A 24,600-nucleotide genomic window follows, 5' to 3' on the forward strand; every position below is an offset into this window, starting at 1 on the left:
ATATCTCATTTTGGATGCGGTCGGCCAACCCGTGCAAAAACATGTCCCACTGCGCCTCGCTGTTCCACTTACACTCTGCAGCTAGTGTCCGGAATTCAATGGAATAGTCAGTAACCGATCTGTGGTCCTGACGTAAATCCGCCAACACTCGGGCTGCTTCCCTGCCTGCAACTGCCCGATCAAAAACTTTCTTGAGCTCAGTGCTGAAAGTCTGGAAGGACTCTAAACAGTCATGTCCCTGTTCCCAAACAGTGGTTCCCCATAGCGCCGCTCTTCCAGATAGAAGGGTAATGACAAAAGCCACTTTAGATTCCTCAGTGGGAAATGATGAGCTCTGAAGAGAAAAAAACAAAGAGCATTTTGTCAAAAATGATCGACATAGATGTGGCTCACCAGCATAGGCAGCAGGAGGAGGCAGACGGGGCTCCGTATTGTAGGTGCGATGATCCGTGGGGGGAACAGCGGGTGGTGGAATGGGCGCAGTGGGCACGTGGGCAGGCTCGACTCTAAGATGTTGTAACTGCTTGGTTAACTCCGATACTTGTCCCACCAAGGCCTGTATTGCTCGACCAGAAGCCATGATCTGTTCGTCTTGTCGATCAAATCGTGCATTATTATTGTGGAGGGCTTCTCTCAGTTCGTTTACACTCGCTGGATCCATAACGTGGTCAGATCGTTATGTCAGGAATCACTCGACAGAATCCAGTAGCGAGTAGAAATAAGGTTTATTTCAACAGTAAGTAGACCAAACAGAATTGCTTGCAGACAACGGGCACCAAGCAGGTCCTAGGGAACACAACAGCTGTAGTGTAGACTCCAAGCAGGGCAGACCAGAAATGTGATGAGCTGAGACGATCCTCAAACATAAGCAGACCACAGATCAAGCAGACATATAAGCTGGATCTCCGAGCAATCCAAGAGCGTGACCAGAACTGCACAGAACAGAGATCAGAACACAGACAGCAACCCAAACGATCTGACACTGAACCTGACTGACACAGCCCTACATATAGGACTAGTAAACGAGACACACCTGCGACTGATCTGATTGCTCGTCAGCGCAGCTGGCGCTGATAGGCAATCAGATCAGTGCAGTACACACAAAATGAGCAAGCAAACCTGCGAACCGTGACAAGTTCTTACTAGAACCAGGAAGTATGACCATATTAGCCCGGTCCTGTCCACACTGCACTGGCTCCCTATCAAACATCGTATAGATTTTAAAATATTGCTTATTACTTATAAAGCCCTGAATGGTTTAGCACCTCAGTATTTGAATGAGCTCCTTTTACATTATACTCCTCTACGTCCACTACGTTCTCAAAACTCAGGCAATTTGATAATACCTAGAATATCAAAATCAACTGCGGGCGGCAGATCCTTTTCCTATTTGGCGCCTAAACTCTGGAATAACCTACCTAACATTGTTCGGGAGGCAGACACACTCTTGCAGTTTAAATCTAGATTAAAGACCCATCTCTTTAACCTGGCATACACATAACATACTAATATGCTTTTAATATCCAAATCCGTTAAAGGATTTTTAGGCTGCATTAATTAGGTAAACTGGAACCGGAACACTTCACATAACACCGTACTTTCTACATCATTAGAAGAATGGCATCTACGCTAATATTTGTCTGTTTCTCTCTTGTTCCGAGGTCCCCGTGGCCACCAGATCCAGTCTGTGTCCAGATCAGAGGGTCACTGCAGTCACCCGGATCCAGTACGTATCCAGACCAGATGGTGGATCAGCACCTAGAAAGGACCTCTACTGCCCTGAAAGACAGCGGAGACCAGGACAACTAGAGCCCCAGATACAGATCCCCTGTAAAGACCTTGTCTCAGAGGAGCACCAGGACAAGACCACAGGAAACAGATGATTCTTCTGCACAATCTGACTTTGCTGCAGCCTGGAATTGAACTACTGGTTTCGTCTGGTCAGAGGAGAACTGGCCCCCCAACTGAGCCTGGTTTCTCCCAAGGTTTTTTTCTCCATTCTGTCACCGATGGAGTTTCGGTTCCTTGCCGCTGTCGCCTCTGGCTTGCTTAGTTGGGGTCACTTCATCTACAGCGATATCGTTGACTTGATTGCAAATTAAAACAGACACTATTTCATCTGAACAGAGATGACATCAATGAATTCAATGATGAACTGCCTTTAACTATCATTTTGCATTATTGAGACACTGTTTTCCAAATGAATGTTGTTCAGTGCTTTGGCGCAATGTATTTTGTTTAAAGCACTATATAAATAAAGGTGATTGAAAAATAAAGGTGACATGCATGGGACAGGAGAGCTGCCAGTCATTAAATGTGAAAAAGTAACTGGCGTTGCTTATTTAAAAAAAAAAAAAAAAAAAAAATTCATGTAAAATAAAAAGTAATACACTGCTTTTCTAACTGAGAAAAGTAATCTGATTACATAACTTGTGTTACTGGTAATGCATTAACCCAACACTGATTACAAGTGCTTAATTTTTGGAATGTGATTAAGCAATCCAGATTACATGTAATCAGTTACTACCCAGCTCTGTGAAAACACCAAAATACTGTAGGTGGTTGCCAGGGCATTTCTATATGTGGTTTTGACATGTGAAAAATCCCACATACCACCTAGAACACCCTTTTTAGGCTAATGTAAAGCATTCTAGCCGGTAAAATTGTCCACATGTCACTTGGGAAGGCCAGAACAGCCTAATTAGAAAAAGATAGATGGGTAAATCAATTTAGTCTCTGCAATATCACTAGCTACATAGAACACCTTGGGCAAGATCACACAAAGTTATGCAAAGGTACACAAGGACACAAGGAGCAATTGAACAACCCAAAAGGGTTTGCATGCAAATTCACAAAGTTTTAATTAACTCTCACAGCGTAGCGGCTGGAGTCCCCCTCATGAGTCATGCTTTAAGTACAAAAAGAGCCAACCTGGAAACCTCCATTTAATTTTTCTTTCTCCGCATATATGCATGATAACATAAGTGCATCTTGGCCTCCCCCACCTTCCTACATCCAATTTATCACGATAAAGGCACGGCAGCCAAGATGCAGTCAAATAGTGCGTGTAAACCAGCCCTTGATCTCAAAACTCATTCATCATGCCACCAACATTAAAACACGTCCACATCCAGTTCTCAGAACCGCAGTTTCTGCTAAGCCTTTCTTGTGGTAAAAGCAATCTCTCCGACTGGATGCTAGATACCCATGGGAAAGAAAAATCTAAATGAGATCCCTCTAATATCGCAATTGTTTTTCCTCCACAGCAAAGAGGTGGAGTGCTGAGCAAAGAGAGACTTTTAGTGTCTCTGGCTGAAAAAAAGACCTCAGTAATCTCCCATATTTCTCTTTTGTGTCTCATCATCTTAAGATAAAATAAAAGACATCTGTGATCAAAAGTAAAACAAGAATTTCCAGTGAAATTATTCCAAGGAAATTCTTCGACATTTATTTTATGGGCCCTATTTTAACGATCTAAACGCAAAGTCTAAATGTTAACTCGTTTGGGCCAGTTTTATGTCTCCTAATCAATTTTAAGAGAAAGCGTTAAAAAAAAATACACAGATTACTTTCATTTGACTTCGGATGGTAGACTTTTTTTGAGATCCCATTTGGAAGTGTAGAGGAAACGCATGAGAGGTGTTACACCTTTAACGTCCATAGAACCTTTCCATTGGACAAAAAAGGTTCTTTCTAGATGAAAAAAGTTATTTAGATTAATAAAATGTTTTTCACATAAGAAAGTAATGGTTCTTTTGAGTGCTATTCACTGAGAGATTCTTTGGGTAACCCAAAATGGTTCTTCACTCTTAGAAATAAAGTTTCAAAAATTTGGGTTTTACATCAATGCCAAAGAACAACTATTTTGGATACCCAAATAACCTTTGAGTGAACAGTTTGAAAAAGAAAGAAAGAAAGAAAAAAAAAACTTATATTCTTAGTTAGGGGTGAGAAGAGAAGATGCGCCAATAAACGCTGAAAATGAAGTGGATTTGCGCATCTTCTCGATTAACAACGGCTCTGTGTAGTAACAGCTGCTCTATGTGAAATCACGCACCTGATGGAATTAACCGCTGATAGATAACCGGCTTTACTGACGAGATGCGCATAACGATCGGCCGATCGTGATCGGAGCACCCATATTCTTAGTGTTAATCTAAAGAGACCTTTTCTACTAAATGACCCTTTGTCCAATGGAAATGTTCTATGCATGGTAAAGGGTCTTGGAACCACTGATGCCAGTAAAGATCCTTTATATTTGATAGTGCAGTCTATAGAGACCCATCTGAGATCATCATGAGCTTTCATCAAAAGTGTCTTCAGTTGCTTTCCAATTAATGTCATCTCTGTCTAAGTGAAATTATTGAGATACAACAGTGATCTCGTTTTGATTTTCCTTTCTCATATGACATTACCTAGCATTTCACACTCTTAAAAATAAAGATTATTTGTTGGCATCTATGATTCCATGAAGAACCTTGAACTTCCATGGAAATTTTCCATTCCACAAAAGGTTCTTTAGAATATTGAAATGTTCTTCCAACTAACAAAAACTGTTCTTTTAAAACCAGTAAGTATTAAATTCAGTAAGGAGCTATGAAAAAGCAATATCTGCAAAACAATTTGGATTGATTTTCATGTCTTGATTATGTACTTCTAGTGCAATTTCTTTCACTGCAGAGTGCTTACAATAAACTACAAGCATACTTTAATGCACATACATGATCACCAGAGCCCTGCGGAAAAGCTCCCTGTAACAGTGGCCAACTTTTTCAGCGCTAATCCCATCTGTGATTTGTTTCTGTGTGAGCAGGAAAAGCATAATCCCAAAACAGCAGTGCTAATCTCAAAGAAAGATAATCTGACACAAAATTGAACAGCTCTGAAGTAATCCCATCACATTCAAAAAGGGGCCCACATGCAACAGTCACAAACCTAATGATATTTCCATTGCCCACATGTTAATTTCCCCTGGCGGAACAGGTCATAACCGAGAATCTGTCTTCACAGTTTAAGCAGAAAAACCTGAGAAACAGATATGGCTACTTCCTGTGTCCATTTCTCACTGGCTGACATGTTTTCTGTCTCTCTCCCCAGTTATCTGTTTTGACAGCCTCTCCACTCTATTACCTGGAAAAGCTCTTAGACGTTTAATAAGGGAAACTTGATGTGTCCAGACGTCTTTCGGTGTGTTGCGGTAACGCGAGACAGGTAGCAAGAATGAGAGGAAGGGGATTGAGGAATTAGCTTTGGTTGTTATCCATTCTGTAGCGCTGTAATTTCGCACTGAGGTACTTAACAGGAATATGACAGTAAGTAGTTGTTCTTCATGCAGTGCTATTATCATATTGCTTTACAGCTTGTTTGAGCGTGCCAGAGTGGGACAATGGTATCTTCATCACAGAGTGACAAATACGGCAACATTTCATGCTACTGACATGACAGTTACATTCTGGTAAATATTATGGCATGCATTTCACTTCCACACAATGCATTTGCAGTGCACATGACAAGCAAAAAATAGACCACAATAAATAAATAAAATGAACAGACTAATGAATTAATGAATGAATGAACAGGTGATTTTCACACTGTCAAGAAATGCATAAACCATATTTCAAACAAAGATCATGAAAAAAATAAAATACAATCTAAATAAAAATATCTCACTGTCAAGAAATGCATAAGCCATATTTCACCCAAAAACCTAGAGGACAAAATAGAAAATAATAAAAAACTTAAGCATAAAAATACATTTGATTAATTACTGAATTGTTTAATATGTAATCATTATTTATTGAATAGATAAAAGAGATCGATTACCTTTTTCATTGTATTTTTATCACCACTAGCCCACTACTAGATAGAATCATCATTACTGATAAAAAATGTCTAGTATTTAGATAGCAAAGTGCTATTTTAATTCTTGGATGAAATGTAATGTAATGAAATGTAACTAAAAATAAAATCTATGCATGCACACAGTATGATTTTGATTACTGTATAACAGTAATGAGGATGTTTTATTAATTTTTTTGCACATTAAGATAATGGAAATAGGATGGGGTGCTCACTGTAATTGTCATGCAATACATTTTAATATCACAGAATGAGTGTGAGCTGAGCGATTCGAGTGAACAGCACACCTGTGAGGCACAACATCCACCTACATCATCTGCTCAGTAAACAGCCACGGCACCCAGCCATTATGATGACAATACTCTGAACACAAGAGTCACATTTGTTTCATCTATTCACACTTCCAGCACCATTTCATTAAGTCATACTTGAATGAACGAGTTCTCCATACGTTATACAGGGCGATCCCTGGAAAAGGAAAGGGGGCGGGGTGTTATTTATTATCTGATTATGATTATTTATGATGGGGACAACTATCTGTGCTCTCAATAATTACAGAATGATTTTAAATGCATCCATGGGACAATATTCCCTCAATCCTCAAATTGCAACAGAAAAAGGGACCAAAAAAAAAAAAAAAGCAACAGTTAAAACAAGACCTCTGCACTCCAAGCTAAATAAACGACTGCATTAAATCAAATAGTAAATCACAGCTTTCCACTATGACAGCATAATTTGCTCTAAAGCAATCAAATGTTATTTATTTATTTATTTCTTGAAGGATGCAAGGACTGACACAGCATTCTTGATAACTGCAGGTTTTACATGTCCTTCACTAAATGCATTGCTATTTGGGTGCTATGTGAAGCCTGAAAAAGCAGTGTAAATCCCTAGAATTCCTCAAATTAAATCTGCACGGACACATATGAGGCAGCACAGATTCTCTCCAACAGATGTTGAGTTGGACAAATCTAGGAGCACCAGAGATTCCAATCAGGACAGCAAAACATCAGATAGAAAGACAGCCTGTTGATCACACAACACTCGTGCAAAATCTAAATAAGGCAATGCATTCTGTTCAATATGATGTATGCAGGTATGCGTGATGAAAGTTGGACGCTATGGAGAACTGACTCAAATATGCTTCATTCATTTGACACATGCAACGCACTTATACATCCCATAGCAATTCTATTTTAAGAGACGATTTTAGGGTTTCGATAAACCTCATATCCTATCTGTAAGAGCCAACAGACAATACGGATTCATTTCGACTCGTTCAAATCAACGAAAACATACCCATCTCTGCGTAAATGTCGCGTTTCCAATAGGTTTTAAAGCCTTTCGATGCGCGGTTCCAGATTCCGCATGGCACCGTCTTCAAACACACTCAGAAAGGAGCACCTGCCCAAAGATGCGATGCCCGAGATGTTGGCGAGGTTCGGAAAACTCCGGCAACGGCAGCGTTATTTCAATCCCGCAGCTGCGCCGCTGCGCAACATGTCCAGGTGAAGAACGCAGGAACCCTTAACGCTCTTTCCAGCGTAAAAGACAAACGTTAAGGGTGTATTTACCCAAAAGGTCCTTAAAAGAACATTTCCAGAGAGCACGCGTGTGTATCAGCTATATCCTTCGCCTCAAAATATCCTCCACTTGGTTGGAAAGTTTGGAGAGATTTGCGCAAAAGCGCACCATCGGATGCCCGCCAAGTTGCGCAGCTATGAAGAAAGCCAAGCGAGGGATGCAAACATTTTTCTTATGACCTGTAAAAAGCGTAGCTGTGCGCAGGATGAGTGATGTATTCCAGATATCTGCTGATCTCACAGGAGCTCAGAGCTGCTGCTGTAAGCCACATTCATGGCGCTTTTCTTTCGCCGAATATCTGTCAAAAACAGAAGAAGGTTTTAAGAGGAGTGTGCGAGTGTGATTGCACTCAGCACTGGCGCAGTCATTCCTTAACCTTCTTTTGCAAGTGCTATGCATCGGATTGCCCTCTTCTGGTGGGAAAAGACTACATGCATCGCCCATTCACAGCATTTACCCGTAAATAGCGAGACTAAGTATTCTTGAGCGCCTCTTTGATATGACGGCATAAAATATTAACATGCAGTAATTGCATTTATAGGGCTACGCATGATTCATTATGCCTTAGAGGCGTAAATGTAAGGTTTAAAGGTCCTTATACCATTTATTCTGCACTGCTTCTTTTAAACTCATTCATTAATATTATTGCATATGTTCTGACTTAATTACTTGAAGGTATGGTCTATACATACACATAGGCTATATAATTAAGTATTACATGCTTACATAGTTATTTATTTATTTATTTATTATTATTATTATTTATTAATTTATTTTTATTTTTTGCTGTATATCAAGTGGTTCTCAAATCATATTTTAACCTTACATTTTCACAAAAACAAGAAGGCTATTTCATGTTCCAAATTACAAATAAAAATCAAAGTCAACATGAAATCAAACAATCCCTTTACTTTCAATAATCTATTAAGTATTTTACATGCTTCTGATCTTATTATAAATGGTTTATCAGTGCATTTTATTCATATGTAACTATATGCAATTCTGTAAACCATAAAGATGTATTTATTTATTTATTTGTTTGTTTGTGTTTTGAAAGAAGTCTCTTTTTCTCACAAAGGCTTCATTTATTTCTTATAGTTTAACATACCTGCTTACTACTGTATAAAAATCTATTTTAAAATGTAATTTTTTGCTGTAATCAGAGCAAAATTTTCAGCATCATTCGTCCAGTCTTTAATGTCACACGACCCTTCAGAAATCATAATAATATGCTGACCTGCTCCTCAGTTATATAATTAGAAATAGCTTATATGTGTGTGTGTGTGTGTGTGTGTGTGTGTGTGTGTGTGTGTGTGTGTGTGTGTGTGTGTGTTTGTGTGTGTGTGTGTGTTTCATGATTATTCAAACCCTTCTCTCATAAAATATAAAGTTGATTTTTCAACATGCAGTCAATTAATGAGAATTAAAATAAGTTCTGCCCAGAAGAAAAACAAGAAGAAGAAGACCAAGAACAAGAACCATTGTGCAGATGCCACTTGGTTTCATATTTCATTATCCGATGCTATGGAATTAAAACATTTTCAAATGTGTCCAAATATGTTTGTGGCCACTGTAGGTTTAACCAAACTGCTGTGAACACGAACAAGGATGCATCCGTCTGGAAGGACAAAAACTATTGCCAAGCAACACTGAGACCTTTCTACACTGTGACATCAGCTTGCACAACAGATCAGGAGGTCTGGATTCACAAAGACTGTCCAGCTGTGACATAAAAGCTATTTATCTGTCAGTCCTTCATTATAAAAACCCTTTTAGAAGCAAATAATGGAAATGCAAGCAAACTAAACATGGGAAAGCATCTTTAAAGGGTATACAGTGGTTTACATAAACAGTTCATTTCTGTTTATAAGCCACTTTAATAATAATAATAATAATAAAAAAAACATCCCACTCCCCTATGAAGCAGTTCAAGAGAATATGACCGCCTAGTGTCATTGTGCATCAGGGTCAACACCATAATTTTGAAAGTGGCTGTCTGTATCTGCTCTGTACGGTCCATCTAATTAGAGATAATGGACACTTGAGCTCGTATCTGTAATATTCTGAATCTGGCTCCAGAAAATACAGCTGGGAAGCACCAATCACACATATCAGCCACTCAGTAACAGGCTGGAAGGAGAGTGAATCTGTCCATCTCTATCGAGGATACACACGATCAAGGACAATAAGGTGACAGCAGGTTCAGGCCTCGGTGGAACAGAGTGTTTGTGTTGTGCGTTCAACCGATCTCTGTTGTGATGCAAACGAGTGCCAAAGCCACATCTTCACGGGTCGCATGCAGTGGTATTTACAGCATTAGGCTATAAATTAGACTAAACAACATGAAATGAAGATTTGCAGAAAATGTATTTACCCCCTTAGGCCATCTAAAATGTAGATGAGATTGTCTCTTCAGGGGGAACAGATTTTGGAGGAATTGAGCTTTACGTCACTTGCTATCCAATGGATCTTTTGCAGTCAATGGGTGCTGTCAGGATGAGCTGATAAAATACCATTATAATGTTTTTAGCGTAAAACCATTGCTTTCGACCGTCTGTATCTCATGAACACTTGACAATAACACACAACACTACTTATTTATCTAACACACATACTTCATCTACACTTCAAATCTGCACACAATATACCTGTACATAAAAAAAAACTGTCTATTGTAATATACCTGCACATACAATTGACAATTTGTATATTGCTATTCCTTACTTGTTCTATTTTTTATTCTTTTATTAGCTGTGTTTTTGTCCTGTTGCACTGCGGAAGCTTCTGTCGCGAAAACAAATTCCTGGTATGTGTAAACATTCTGCTTCTGATTCAAGCTAAAATACGAGTCCTGGTTGTCTTGTCTGAATCGGGAGATACACATGAGCAGATTAAGCAGTGTTTACAAGCAAAACCAGTGCAAAATAAGTTCTAAACAAATATGTGGGTGGATCTGAATGTGAGAGGACAACAGTCAATGGACCTTTTCACTACAGGAAGTGTTATTATGCATTACTGAATCCATATTTTGACCAGAAGTAGTTCAATGATGGATTTGCTTCTTAAAAGCATGCAGATCTTCACTTCCCAAGACATTAACTGATGAAATGGAGTGGTGTGGATTACTGTGATGTATTTATCAACTGTTTGGTGCCGTCAGAATGAGAGTCCAAACATCTGATAAATACATCACAGTAATCCACACCACTCCAGTCACTGCAGAGGATCCACTGTTGAGCAACAACATTTCTACATTTCTCCAGAGCTGTTCCCATCAAGAAAGAAAATCTTCTCTCTCTCTCTCTCTCTCTCTCTCGATCTGTTCTAGGGAACAACATACCTAATTTGGAAGTTTAGTTCTTACGTGATTTAAATAGTAGAAACCTGTAAGTGGGTGTTTGTAAAAGAGGATATTTTGATTTGACCAACTAGAACTAAAATCTTGTTAGTCAAACTGTTAAATCCAAATGTAATGGATATATCACAAGCCTTTTTAAACATTTGTTTTGAATCAACAAGACGGAATATGAAAGTGCAGATTATTTAGAGAAACTTGCCTGAACCGTCATGAATAATGAAGCTGCCGTATTCATGCAGGATGAAGTGAAATCTGACTGTTTTCCACAGTGATATCTGTATATCAATACATACTGTGTGCCAATGACCTCAACTGCATTCATACTTCTGTAAACATTACACAGGCTGATCGCCGCATCTGCTTTCATTCAGCTGATAGAAGAATCCACACTGAAGAAAACAAGAAAAAAAGTAAGTGCAAATAAGGCTTCTAGCTTGTTCAAATCAACAAATGTCATAGTTTTGTATCGTGCAGAAATTTTATCTGGAAATAATGGAAAGAAACATATTGTGTCAAAATATATATATATATTTTTTTTCTTTGTTATGAACATTTCAAATCAGATTTATGATTATACCTGTGCACTGACTAATTCAGCTCTGGTAATCAGCCATCAGTGTGACATGGACATTTTGTGAGCTGCATGAAAAATCCTCCAAGGTTACAACAGAAAATGGAATTTGCTCAATGGCAACGCACATTAATTAACCTTATTGTACTAATAAGGCTGTTGCTTGAGCTGCATCACTGGCCACCCGTAAAATCAGCACAGGAAAGCTACCAGTCATTCAGAAGGTAATAGAACAACAAACTGCCTTTCCCATTTGCCACAAAATATATATTTTCTGGTCAAAATCTATTGTAAATATACTAAATGCATGTTGTCAAAGGCTAAAAGCTCAGTGAAATATACTTTTTAAATTAAGATATTTAAAAAAGAAATACATACAATTATATATACATAATACATACATATATATATATAGAGAGAGAGAGAGAGAGAGAGAGAGAGAGAGAGAGAGGGAGAAGGAGAGGGAGAAGGAGAGGGAGAGGGAGAAGGAGAGGGAGAGGGAGAGGGAGAGGGAGAGAGAGAGATATTTCGTAATCTTTCAAACAAATTCAACAAAATTTTACTTTAAACATGACACATGTAAAATTATCTTCTTGAAATGAAATATATGGAGAGCAAAAAATATTTTAAAATCCTTTAAACATTATTTATATTTTAAAAAATCCCCACACCATGTAATTGTTTAGAAAATATATTTATATACATATATTTTGAAATATGTTTTAGCAAAAAACAAATTTTTTTTTTGTGTTTTTTTTTTTTTTTCTATATTTTGGAATATATTTATTTCATTTCATTTATTTATTTACTTTTTATTATTTATTTATTTATTTTTGGTAATTTACAGTGCACTGAGAAGGAAAACTATATTTGTAAAACAAGACTTCTGGGCTTTTATAGCTGTTTAATTCTCTCAACTAGCAGACGCTTCCTTTCATTTCAATCTGAAGGTCGTACAGGAGGAACAAAAGGACACTATTTATAAGGCTGTTTGCTTTTGTAAGATCCGAAAGGTCATGTCAAGAGACCCTTTCTTTGTTAGTAAATTCCATGCAAACTTCATTCTGGACAAACAAACCTTCACAATTTCTGTCCAGGTGTGTTATCTGTGTTTGTATATGCCTGACAAGGAAATGCCAAAATATGGTTCTGCTCAGAAAGCACCGGATCTGCCATGGCAGCCATTTAACGCTCCCTCCCCTTACCAGCTGTCAGAAAGACTCCCTCAGTCGTGAAGATACATTCAGAATAAGCGGAGTGTTTGCACGAGGTTAAAATGAGCGCTCGGCTGTCAAAGTGCAGGGCTCCGTGAGGGAGTTCTGGGTGAAATGCTTTGCTCTACTGTATTCCTCTCCATCGGGCCCCAAAACGGCTCTCCCTTCTGCTGTCATTCTGCGTCCGATGGGTCTGCTGTGGGGGGACTGACATCTCACAAACATAAACAAGCAAAGGATGATACTTATAGTCAACAGGAAGCAGAGAAGGAATACCACCACTGCAAAAGCTCTTACAGCGGAGACATACTCTACAAGCGTGCCTTTCTTCAACTATATTTACTTGTTGATCTAAAGAGGTTTACACTGCATTTAAGATTAATAGTTCATGCATTCCCTAAGAATCAAACCATGACCTGGAGCTACTGGAATGCCTTTTATGTCACAATGACTGATTTGATATTGATTATATGATGTTAACTTGATATGAAGAAATATAAGGCATGTTAAAAAGTTATAAATTAATAAATGAGACTGTGTGAAGGAAAATAAAGGTAAAACCACTTTAGCATAATTTCCAATGCATGCTGAAAGCTTGCAAAATTATAGACAAGTGTGAAAATATGTTTTAATTGTTTGCATTTAGGGAAAAATACTAGCTTTGAAAAAATACTTGGATGATACAATACATAAAATACATAACAGTTATGAGACATTTTACATTTTAAAAGAAAATATTTAAAAACAGTAACAGACAAACTAAAATATGAATTGCTTTTTATTCTGTTTTTTTAGAAAAATATTACAACTTACAAAATTCGATGATACAAAAAAATAGGTATTTTCATGACATTATAGTGGAAGATAGTGAAAAATATTCCTAGACAAATTAAAATATTATTTAATAGCTTGCATTTAGGTAAAAATACTAGAACTTATTAGATCCAACCATTATACATATAATACTATCTATTAAATTAGTCTGGCAAATATACATAAATAAATAAATAAAATAAAAGAATTCATTTTATATTCATTTTTACATAAATAGACTAATGCCAGCAGCCATATCACCCTGCAGCCCAAGACTGGTTTCCCACTGAAGCCAAGCAAGGCTGAGCCTGGTCAGTACCTGGATGGGAGACCTGGGAAAAACTAGGTTGCTGCTGGAAGAGGTGTTAGTGAGGCCAGCTGGGGTCCTAATGCCCCAGTGTAGTGATGGGGACATTATCCTGTCAAAAAGCCCCATCCTTCAGATAAGAAGTCAAACTGAGGTCCTGACTCTCTGTGGTCATTAAAAATCCCAGGATGTCTTTTGAAAATATTAGAGGTGTGACCTCGGCATCCTGGTCAAATTCGCCCCCTGGCCTCCGACCATCATGGCCTCCTAACAATCCCTGTATATCTGCTGATTGGCTTCATCACTCGGTCTCCTCTCCATCAGTAAGCTGGTGTGTGGTGGGTGTTCTGGCGCACTATGGCTGCCGTCGCATCATCCAGGTGGATGCTGCACACTGGTGGTGGACGAGGAGATACACCCTCAAAATGAGTGCTTTGAGTGCTTAGAAAAAGCAGAAAACATATAAATGTAATTAATTATTATTAATGAGTTTGAAAAGTCTATTTTAAGTGGGCTCAATAAAATAAATAAATAGGGGGGAAAAAGCTCAGTTTACAAGTATATGTTGTTGTTATCACAACCACTTGACTGCTCAATACATTTATCCACTGACCTACAAACTCCAAGACTAGCAGTTGGCAGATGTAGTGATGAAGCTGTCAAATGAAGAATGCTAGATGTTAAATGTCTTCTGATACTGTTTAAGTGATTTTTTGGACATTTGAAATTAATTTTCAAATTTGATTTGGGAGTGAGTAAATTCTCTAGTACAGACTGAACTGTAAATCAATAAAATGCACAAAGTGTTTATCAAAGCAGTAAAATATCACATTAATTTGTCTGTGCATAACCATTACACAGTTGCCAATCCATCACCATTTTATGACAGCAAAATCAGCACATTTGCAAACACCCAGCCCACTCCGCACGACTTTTTAAAACAAAGTGACGCCTTTGATTTCCGGCCCTCTGCTTTGCACAGGAAGCTGTCACCGGCCGAGGCTAATGAAGCGTGAGGACTGAGACGCTCACATGCTGTGTACAAACATAGAGCAAGAGAAACAGGTGCACTGTGGTCATGTTCAAATGTGGAGATAATTGCGGAATATGATTGGTGTAAGCAAACGCTGGGAAATGCCGTTTTCTTTAAAGGTGAGATGTGTGTGCTGTACAGATCATCAATTACATTTACAACAACTCCAGCCCAGAGTAAAAGAAAACATACACACAAATATACAGTATACAGGAACAGATATAGTACTGCAGCTGCTGTCTGTCTGCATACTAATATATATATATATATATATATATATATATATATATATATATATATATATATATATATATATATATATATATATATATATATATATAAGAATAATAATAATAAACCCACAACACTAAAGAAGGGGAAATCGTTCTTCAAACTTTCCATTAAAAATCAGCAGGTGGATGATTTTGTTTTTTGTTGAAGCATAAGAAAGAAAAATCTTATATATGCATCATTCTCTACACAATAGAATTAAATTGCCAAGGTGAAAGATCTGAAACATCTGACAATCTATTGAATGAAATGGTGACGGACAGTGCAGGCTTCTTGTCATGCAAACAAAAGCCATGAAAACACATTTTACATATATCAAATGGCCAATCAGACACTTCTCTGCAGATGCTTCTCCTCTTGCTCTTCAAACAAACTCATGTGAGCTACACTAACCACATTCATTTTCAAGATCATTTTAGATAATATATATATATATTTTTTTTGTAAATTAATAGTTCTCCCAACACTTAAAATTTGCTGGAAAATTATTTATCCTCAGGCCATCCAAGATGTAGATGAGTTTACTTCTTTATCTGAACAGATGAAATGTAGCAGTGGATCCTCTGCAACAGAATGAGATCCTAAACAGCTGATAAAAACATCACAGTAATCCACAAGTAATCCACACCACTCCAGTCCATCAATTAATCTCTTGTTTAAGGCGTTTTAACTTTAAACCTTTTCTTCTGGCCAAAATATGATTTAATAATCCATAATAACGCTCTAATAAAAAAAGTCCATCCACTGTTGTTCTCTCACATCAAAATACAACCACATATTTCTTTAGATCGGTTTTGGAATTTATTTATTTATTTATTTATTTATTTTTTTGTTGTAAGCAGTGCATCATGTGTGCATATTTCTCTCCTGATTCAAACTAGATATTGTAACTTTTTCAATGGAAACGCAATATTATTGGATAGAATACATATTTTAATCTGAAAACAATAGTTTAAAGCTACACAATAGTTTAAAGCTAACAAGTATGTTAACTTAGCATGTTTCTTAAATATCTGAAAAGAAATTATGGTATTTTAAAGCCATTCAAAATCGTACATACAGCTTTTAATTAAATTAACTAAATTTTGCTCTCTATGTTTGAGCAACCTCTGAGCAATAAAATATGGGCAGGTTAGCTTGGCAGAATAAGCCAGATATGGAATTTGTTTTTTGTTTTGTTTTTTTCTCTTATAGTTTAAATGCTGTTCTGCTCTTGTTCATGCCATAAAATCAATAAATGTTACTATAACTTTAAAATACATCAACAGTGTGCCATGAAGATCAAGATTAATGTTAAGCATGCATAAAACACACACACTCATGAACTCATTGGCTTTGTTGATTTTCCACACGGCTCCTAAACATTGTGGGATATTTAGTGATTTCTGCATCATGTGTCTAATCAAACGACCCTTCTAGTCTATTGACCTCTGGAGGGCTGCCATCTGCTCAAGGATAATTAGACCCATCCAATCTATCACATCCTTTTAAACCCCTTCATTCATTCATCAGCTTGAGTCATTTTGCATAAGACAGATTTAGATACATTTAGGAAGTAATACATAGAAAATTTAAATATAAGTATTTTATTAACCACTGGATTTAGTTTTGAAAATATGAGGTTATAAAATTTGACTAAGAATCTGCATAAACAATATATAAGCTTTTAGTTTTTGTTTACTTTTTATGTCATTGTAGACATATTTTTCTTGCACTGCATACAAAAATATTAATAATACAACAAAGATTATGAAGAATACAAAAACAAAGAAAACCAAATGTTTGTAAAATAATACAAATAAGAAATTCAAATAATATTAAGAATATGAAAAAAAACAAAGAAAAATATGAAGAAAAATACGAAAAAGAACACAAAGAATGTGAAGAATGCAAATACAATAAATAATACAATGAATATGAAGATTACGAAAAAGAATAAAAAGAAAAAGAAGAAGACAAACAAAATGAAAAAGAAGAATACTAAGAAGTAGGCAAAGAAAACAAAGAGAAAAAAATAATAGGAAGGTAACAATGAAGAAAACAAATAATATGAAGAATTATACAAAAAGTAAGAATATGAAGAATATAAAAAAGAAGAATGCAAAGAAATAGTTTTACACCTAAAGTAAGAACAACAATTTTCCAGTGTGGTAAGAAAACAAAACCTAATTCACATGATTTTCTCAGAAGCAAATCTCAGTTTGTATCAGTGGTGAACGAAGTACACAAATCAAGTACTTGAGTAAAAGTACAGATACGTATAATAAAATATTACTCCAATAAAAGTAAAAGTACTCCTTTTTCAATTTTACTCAAGTGAAAGTACAAAAGTACTAAATTTTTTATGTACTTAAGTAAAAAAGTACTGAAAGATAGATGTTTGCAATTTTATATAGGCTAATTTAATTTTATATTAGCACATTTGTTTTATTTTTTTTTATAATCCTACTGCTCAAAATACCTGGGATTTTTTCCAAAATAACCACTATATGGAGTCAAGATATATTTTTGTTGTTGATATGGACTACGTTGATGAGAGTAATGTTAACTGTGAAGCTTACACTGTGATGTACCTGAGAGAAAACAGAGATGACCATCTGATTTTCACCAGTAAGAACAAAGTATTTTAAAGTTTGTTGTTTTACAGAACATCACAGTTATATATGACATGATAATAAGGCCTGAAGATTTTAAGGAAAATATAATTATATTTTCATAAAGATTTTTTTCCTTCTCAAACCTTGTCTGGGGTGTAAAAACACCACTGGCCAAACGGGGTGCATCTCTTCCCCTCTTTGATAATTACTGTAGTTACCATGTTCTGAACATCACATCCTTTTTTTTCTCCCCAGATGTAATCTATATATATATATATATATATATATATATATATATATATATATATATATATATATATATATATATATATATATATATATATATATATATATATAGGTGGTTGAATAACGTCCTTTATTAACGTCCTTAATAACAATGGATGAAAATTTTTGAGCTCTACTGATGATTAAGTCTAGAGTGTGTCCACCTTTGTGTGTGGGTCCATGTACATGCTGAATCGACAAGTAAAAAAAAGCCTCAAGTCCAAATATTCATTTATCACCAATTAACTGTTTGACAAACACTTCCTGCTTCGATGTCTGAATTTAAAAAAATCTCAAACATGCTCCGATGTCCCGATCTGAATCAACCGAGTCGCGAACAGGCTCCGAGGTGCCGATCTGAATCAACCGAGTCGCGAACAGGCTCCGAGGTGCCGATCTGAATCAACCGAGTCGCGAACAGGCTCCGAAGTGCCGATCTGAATCAACCGAGTCGCGAACAGGCTCCGAAGTGCCGATCTGAATCAACCGAGTCGCGAACATGCTCCGAAGTGCCGATCTGAATCAACCGAGTCGCGAACATGCTCCGAAGTGCCGATCTGAATCTACCGAGTCGCGAACATGCTCCGAAGTGCCGATCTGAATCAACCGAGTCGCGAACATGCTCCGAAGTGCCGATCTGAATCAACCGAGTCGTGAACAGGCTCCGAAGTCCCGATCTGAATCAACCGAGTCGCGAACAGGCTCCGAAGTCCCGATCTGAATCAACAGAGTCGCGAACAGACTCCGAATTACCGATCTGAAAACTTCGACCAAGGAATGTAAAAAAAAAATATAACTCAATTTCTCTAATAACTCTAATAACTCTACAAATCTATGAAAGACTCAGATCACGTGTCTACAAATAAATCGCTATAGTAAAAGAGAAGTAATAAGAGGAGTGAAGTTTCCTACCGTTCTGCTGTGTTTGGTCCTCACGCGCGTCTGACGCTCCGCGGCGCGTCTCCGCCCCTCACACGCGCGTTTACAGCGCTAAATTAATCATCTTTGCTAATTATTATACATTTACTTCATTGTCAGCTCCAGGTACTTCATTAATTGTTGTTCATTGAACTGTTTGGAACAAAAAAAGGTTGTATTTCAGTAATAATTCTAAATTTTCAAAATAAAATATATAAAATAATGGTTTCTATTTTAATATCCTTTAAAATATAATCTATTTCTGTGATGTGCGCTGTATTTTCAGCATCATTCCTCCAGTCTTCAGTGTCACATGATCTTTAGAAATCATGAAAATATGATGATTTATTATTAGAACTATTAATAGTTGTGCTACCAAATATTATTTTGGAATCTGTGATCTGTGAAAGTGTTTTAAAGTTTGTGGTTTTACAGAACATCACAGTTATATATGACATGATAATAAGGCCTGAAGTTAGGAAGAACATTTAAAGGAAAATATAATTATATTTTCATAATGATTTTTTCCCTTCTTAAACCTTGTCTGTGGTGTAAAAACACCCCTGGCCAAACGGGGTGCATCTCTTCCCCTCTTTGATAATTACTAGTAACCATGTTCTGAACATCACATCCTTTCTTTTGTCGCTAGATGTAATCTATATACATATATATATATATATATATAGGTGGTTGAATAAAAATATTTGGACATTATTTATAAAAATTACCTCAAGTTAGCACCAGCAAGCTTGTTAGTTAGACATTTAGCATGAGCTACAATATTTACTTATTTTCAGTACTGTTATGAATAAACATCTAACGTTGTCTAGTTAATCCAAACAATATACATATGTATAACGTTACTGTTAATACACAATATAAAAACAGATGTCATGGTAGCATTTTAATAAAACTGTTAATATTACGGTAGCGGGAAATTTGGGATGCATGAGTTATTTTATTTAAACTGTGTTAGTTTAAGGTTATTTTATTTTATTTTTTAACCTAAAACACAGAGACGCTGATTGATGTGTCTGCATGTCAGCATTTCAGTGGGCTTAAACAGATCACTCTTTACAGCGGATTTAGTTCCCAAACAACTGACAATTTTGACCTAAATATGATTTTCAGTTACAATAATTAATCCTAAATTTCGACATTAATAACTTAGCAACATCAGACGCACGCGCGCTCACAAGATCTCCCGGTTCTTACTTCTGGTGACTCGCACTAAACGGTTCATTTGAATCAGTGAGTGGTCGACTCCAGAACAGCTGCAATCGGATCATTCTAATTCGTAAACGAATCGTTTGGTGCGATTCGCGATCCGATTAAAGTTTATTTTGAAAAGACTCAGTTCGTTCATGATGAATCAGACACCGCTTCTGCGTGTCGGAGCACGTGATATATTATAGGGAGTAACGATATGTTTTATGAAATGTAGTGAAGTTAAAAGTACGATCTTATGCTTTGGAATGTAGTGAAGTAAAAGTAAAAGTTACTCAAAATAAAACTACTCCAGTAAAGTACAGATACTTGAAAAATGTACTTAAGTACAGTAACGAAGTAAAGCTACTGCGTTACTGTCCACCACTGGTTTGTATGTATTTTGTCTCTCAAGCAAAATGTTATTTTAGATTTATTTATTTTTACAGGAGAAAAAAAACAAAAAACAAATTCTGCCTAAAAAAAAGCAATTTGAATTGCCATTATGCGTGAAATGTGTCAATAAATAAACCTGCCTAATGATTTCTAGTTATTATGAATCGTTTGAGCATTCCAGTTCAAGAGCATCTGAATCACCCGGCAGTAAAGGAATGAAATACCGTCCCTACAGCATCCTCAGTTGAGTCAAACCCAAAGAAAAGTGCCAGTGTAGCTGCATAATGCTGTGTTTCTCTGCCCTCTGTGATTTCAGTGTTGTTCTAGCATGCGGGAACATCACATCCTTGATTACTGCCAGCCATGTTTCTACGGGGACTATCAATCTCCCTGGCAACAGCACTAATGTGAGTATGTTTCTGTGTTGCTCCTTGAACATTGCTTTAGCCGCACACCTCCTACAGCGGCAACACTCCCCTGGCGTCTCTCGCTTTCCTGTGCGATCACAAAATATGCATTACAAATAAACAGAATACAAGTGATATAAATAATTCACTGCAAAAATAATGCTTTGTTTTGATTGCTTGAGGAGGCATTTTAAAGTGTAAAAGTCAATGCTTTCACTTACAAGTAATGCTTCTTTACAAATACAAATACATTGCTCATTGTTGGTACAAAAAAAATAGATAAAAATAATATGAAATAAATGATTTAGCAACTAAAATGAATGCTTACTGCTCAAGTTGACTATCATTAAGTGCAGCAACAGCTGTAAAATACCAAAGTGCTTGGAAAAAAAGTGAGTGATCACTGCTGTTCTGCTATAGAAGGGCTGGGCGATAACTGATACAGTATTGAGATAAAAATGTATGTCAGTAGTGATAAGCTCTAGACATTTTAATTTGATATGAATTATTCTAACAGCCTTTCATATAGCAGAAATAAATGTGACAGGATCCAGTCAATGCATGTCTCTAATACATCTGCATGTTCTGTATGTCTTTGTGTGAATGAATGACACAGTTTTGTCTCAATAACAGGTTGCCAGGTCTGCACAATTCAATTCAGTCCAATGTCGAATTAACCCATGCCCAATTGTGGCTTTCACGGTTTTCTGAAAGCTGTTAGAAGCCCACAAGGTTAGAAAAACCCACCGCAATGCTCCGGAAAGAGGCCAGAGGGGGAGCAATTTAACCCATGGGCTATATAACAACCCTCTGCAAAAGTAGGCCAATACCGCGGGAAAACTGAGGACTTGGCAACACTGCAACTCAAACACACATGAAGCATCTGCGTTTCAATAAATGAGGACATGAACACATGAACACATGAACTTCATCTCCAGTGATGTTCTGAGGGGTCATTTCACCATTTCTTTTGAGAAAACTACTGTTAAATGCAAACTGAAACCCAAAGGCACTTCCTTAAAGATCTTTACGGCAAACCGCCAAAATATAAATTAGGTTTTACTTGAAGGAGTTATGAGAGAAATATATTACTACTGCATACAAAAATGTACTTCTGAAAGTGTTAGTAACAGTATTCTTTTTAAGGAATATCATAACAATATCATATTTTATTTTTCATGCATATTTTAATTTATACAAATATTTTGTGCAGCATCTTACTTGACAAAAAATTTAAATGCAATGTTTTGTTGTAAATTAATTGTTATAGTTTCACTTATTTTGCTTTTGAAAGACTGATTAAACTTTAAAGTTTTATTTATTCATTTAATTAAAATTATTAAATCAGAAAGCATCGAATCCATAAAATATAAAATGGATTATTAAAATATATATTAAAAGGTAGCTACTCTGATGAATTTAATTTGGAACCAAAAAGTTATGTTCATTCTCAAGGTCTTACAAACATATGGAGACTGAGAGCATTTCCTTAATCATTAAAAGTTAATGAATATTCTGATAAATACTGATATCACATTTAATAATTCATTTAATTGGATAAAATATTTAATTATAAATTTCATATATCATAAAACACAACCCAGAAAGAGTAGAGCTCTACTTTTTATACTTTCTACCTTTTTTTGTTTGTTTGTTTTTGTTTTCTAGGTGAGGTGTCCAAGTCACAACATCTAACTACTGGGGTGCCTCAGGGTTCAGTTCTAGCACCACTTTTCTTCTCTGTCTACATGGCATCACTAGGTTCTTTCATTCAGAAACATGGCTTTTCATATCACTGCTATGCTGATGACACTCAACTCTACCTCTCATTCCATCCTGATGTTTCGAAGATAGCTGCTCGCATCTCTGCATGTCTAACAGACAGTCCTTGCTGGATGATGGACCATCACCTTCAACTCAACTTTGCCAAGACAGAACTGTTTGTGGTTCCAGCAAACCCACCATTTGACCATCCAGTTAGGCACATCAAACATAACTCCTTCAAAAACAGCCAGAAAACTTGGAGTTATGATTGATGATCAGCTGACTTTATCAGACCACATTTCTAAAACTGTCTGGTCCTGCAGATTTGCTTTATTCAGCATCATGAAGATCAGGCCCTTTCTTTCGGAACATACTTCACAAAACCACCACTGGCTCTGCACACCTTTACCTAAATTCATTACTAAATTCAGACTTATGTGCCCTCTAGAAGCTTGTGTTCTGCAAGTGAACGTTGCTTTAATATGCCATCCTAAAGATGCACAAATTCACTTTCACTGGCTTTTACATTAAATGTTCCCTCAATGTTCCTTACTCAATATGAGCAGCTGAGCCCTTAGCTACCTTCAAGTATCGGCTAAAAACACATTTTCCATTATTTGTATTTTTTTGACCTTCTAACTCTGGCACTCTCTATTCTAATTATATTCTTTAAAAAATGTCCCTTTTAGACTTGCACCCTATTTATTTCAGAACTGCTTGTAATAAAACAAAACAAAACTAACACCAGCTTCTCTATTCTTTTTGTAATCTTTTATGTACAGTATCATACAATTAACAAAAGCAAAAGAAAAAAAGGCCTATTACACTAGCTTGCTCTATTCTTTTTAGATTGTATGTTTTCTTTTTATTTAGAATATAGTAAAAAAAAAAATAATAATAACATGCTATGCGTACTGTGTTAAGCTAACTGAGACTTGTTATATCACTTGCATATCATTGCTCCTTTGTTGATTTTAATTACTTACAGTACATTGTCATCAAGTCTATTTGGATAAAAGCATCTGTTAAATGACTAAGTGTACTTTAAAATTTCACGTTTAATTAAATGAGTTAGCAATTCATAAGTTAAAATTGTTTGCTCAGTGTTAATTAATATTGTGATGTATTTCATTATTGTAGCAAATGGGGAATACTGTGCATATATATATATATATATATATATATATATATATATATATATATATATATATATATATATATAGTGATAAAAATGTGTTGGCCATACCGCCAAGCCCTATGCTATAGAGTTAATACACGCAAATCTATTGTTTTCCTTTTGGAAACTATTTCCCAATGAAACTATTTCCCAATTGGGAATCAGCATTATGGCAGAAAACAAGGAACATGGCAAAAAAGCTCTGAATTTCCTTTCAAACTAAAGTCTTTGTAGTCAATAAAGATGGTCAGTATGGTACGTTTAAGCACCAAGAGAGTGGGTTTATAACCCAGCAAAGGTGTGATGAGGGACGGTCTTAGCACAAAGAGGTAGTAATGTGTGAAGATTCAGAGGTAGAGGCCATTCTTCATCGACATGTGTTCAGATGGGGCACACCTGCTCACATCAAACTAAATTATCGGATTTGCTCTGTAGACTCATGCTAATTACACCCTGGTGATACATCAATGTGGATTGATTTAGCTTTGCTCCATAGAGCACAAAAAGCCCTTTAAATCATTTCCCCATCTACCCCAAACGGGGGGCTGCAGTCTTCAACAAGGCCACAGGAATGAGGTACAGCAGTCCCAGAGTAATTACAGGGAGGCTCTAGGACTGATTAGACATGTCCCAACAGCACTCACTGTGTTTTCAGTCTCTAGCACTGCTGTCTTGGTTAAGGGTTTGTTATGAAAAGCTTTCATGGTCACAGATTTGAAACTGACCTTTAAGAAGAGTGACTCGAACGAGTGTCATTTTTCTTCTGCCTGTGATAAGAAATATTTGGAATTGCATAAGCTTATAAGACAGAACACAATTT

The 24,600-nt window shown here is 36.4% G+C and overlaps 1 protein-coding gene across 3 annotated transcripts in view; it reads right to left on the minus strand.

Moving 5' to 3' along the window:
* LOC127963696 (leucine-rich repeat transmembrane neuronal protein 4-like) overlaps window positions 1–24,600 on the minus strand; it is a 207,547-nt gene that overhangs the window by 127,670 nt on the left and 55,277 nt on the right. For 2 of the 3 annotated variants that reach the window (XM_052563738.1, XM_052563740.1), the window contains exon 1: window positions 7,159–7,781. The exons of the other annotated variant lie outside the window; for it this stretch is intronic. In XM_052563738.1, coding sequence (XP_052419698.1) covers window positions 7,159–7,162 — 4 coding nt within the window. In that variant the 5' untranslated portion in view covers window positions 7,163–7,781. Of the gene's footprint in view, window positions 1–7,158; window positions 7,782–24,600 lie in introns of those variants that run through there. 3 annotated transcript variants of the gene reach the window in all.

This window comes from Carassius gibelio, chromosome B8 (genome assembly GCF_023724105.1).
Source record: "Carassius gibelio isolate Cgi1373 ecotype wild population from Czech Republic chromosome B8, carGib1.2-hapl.c, whole genome shotgun sequence".
Taxonomy (NCBI): Eukaryota; Metazoa; Chordata; class Actinopteri; order Cypriniformes; family Cyprinidae; genus Carassius; species Carassius gibelio.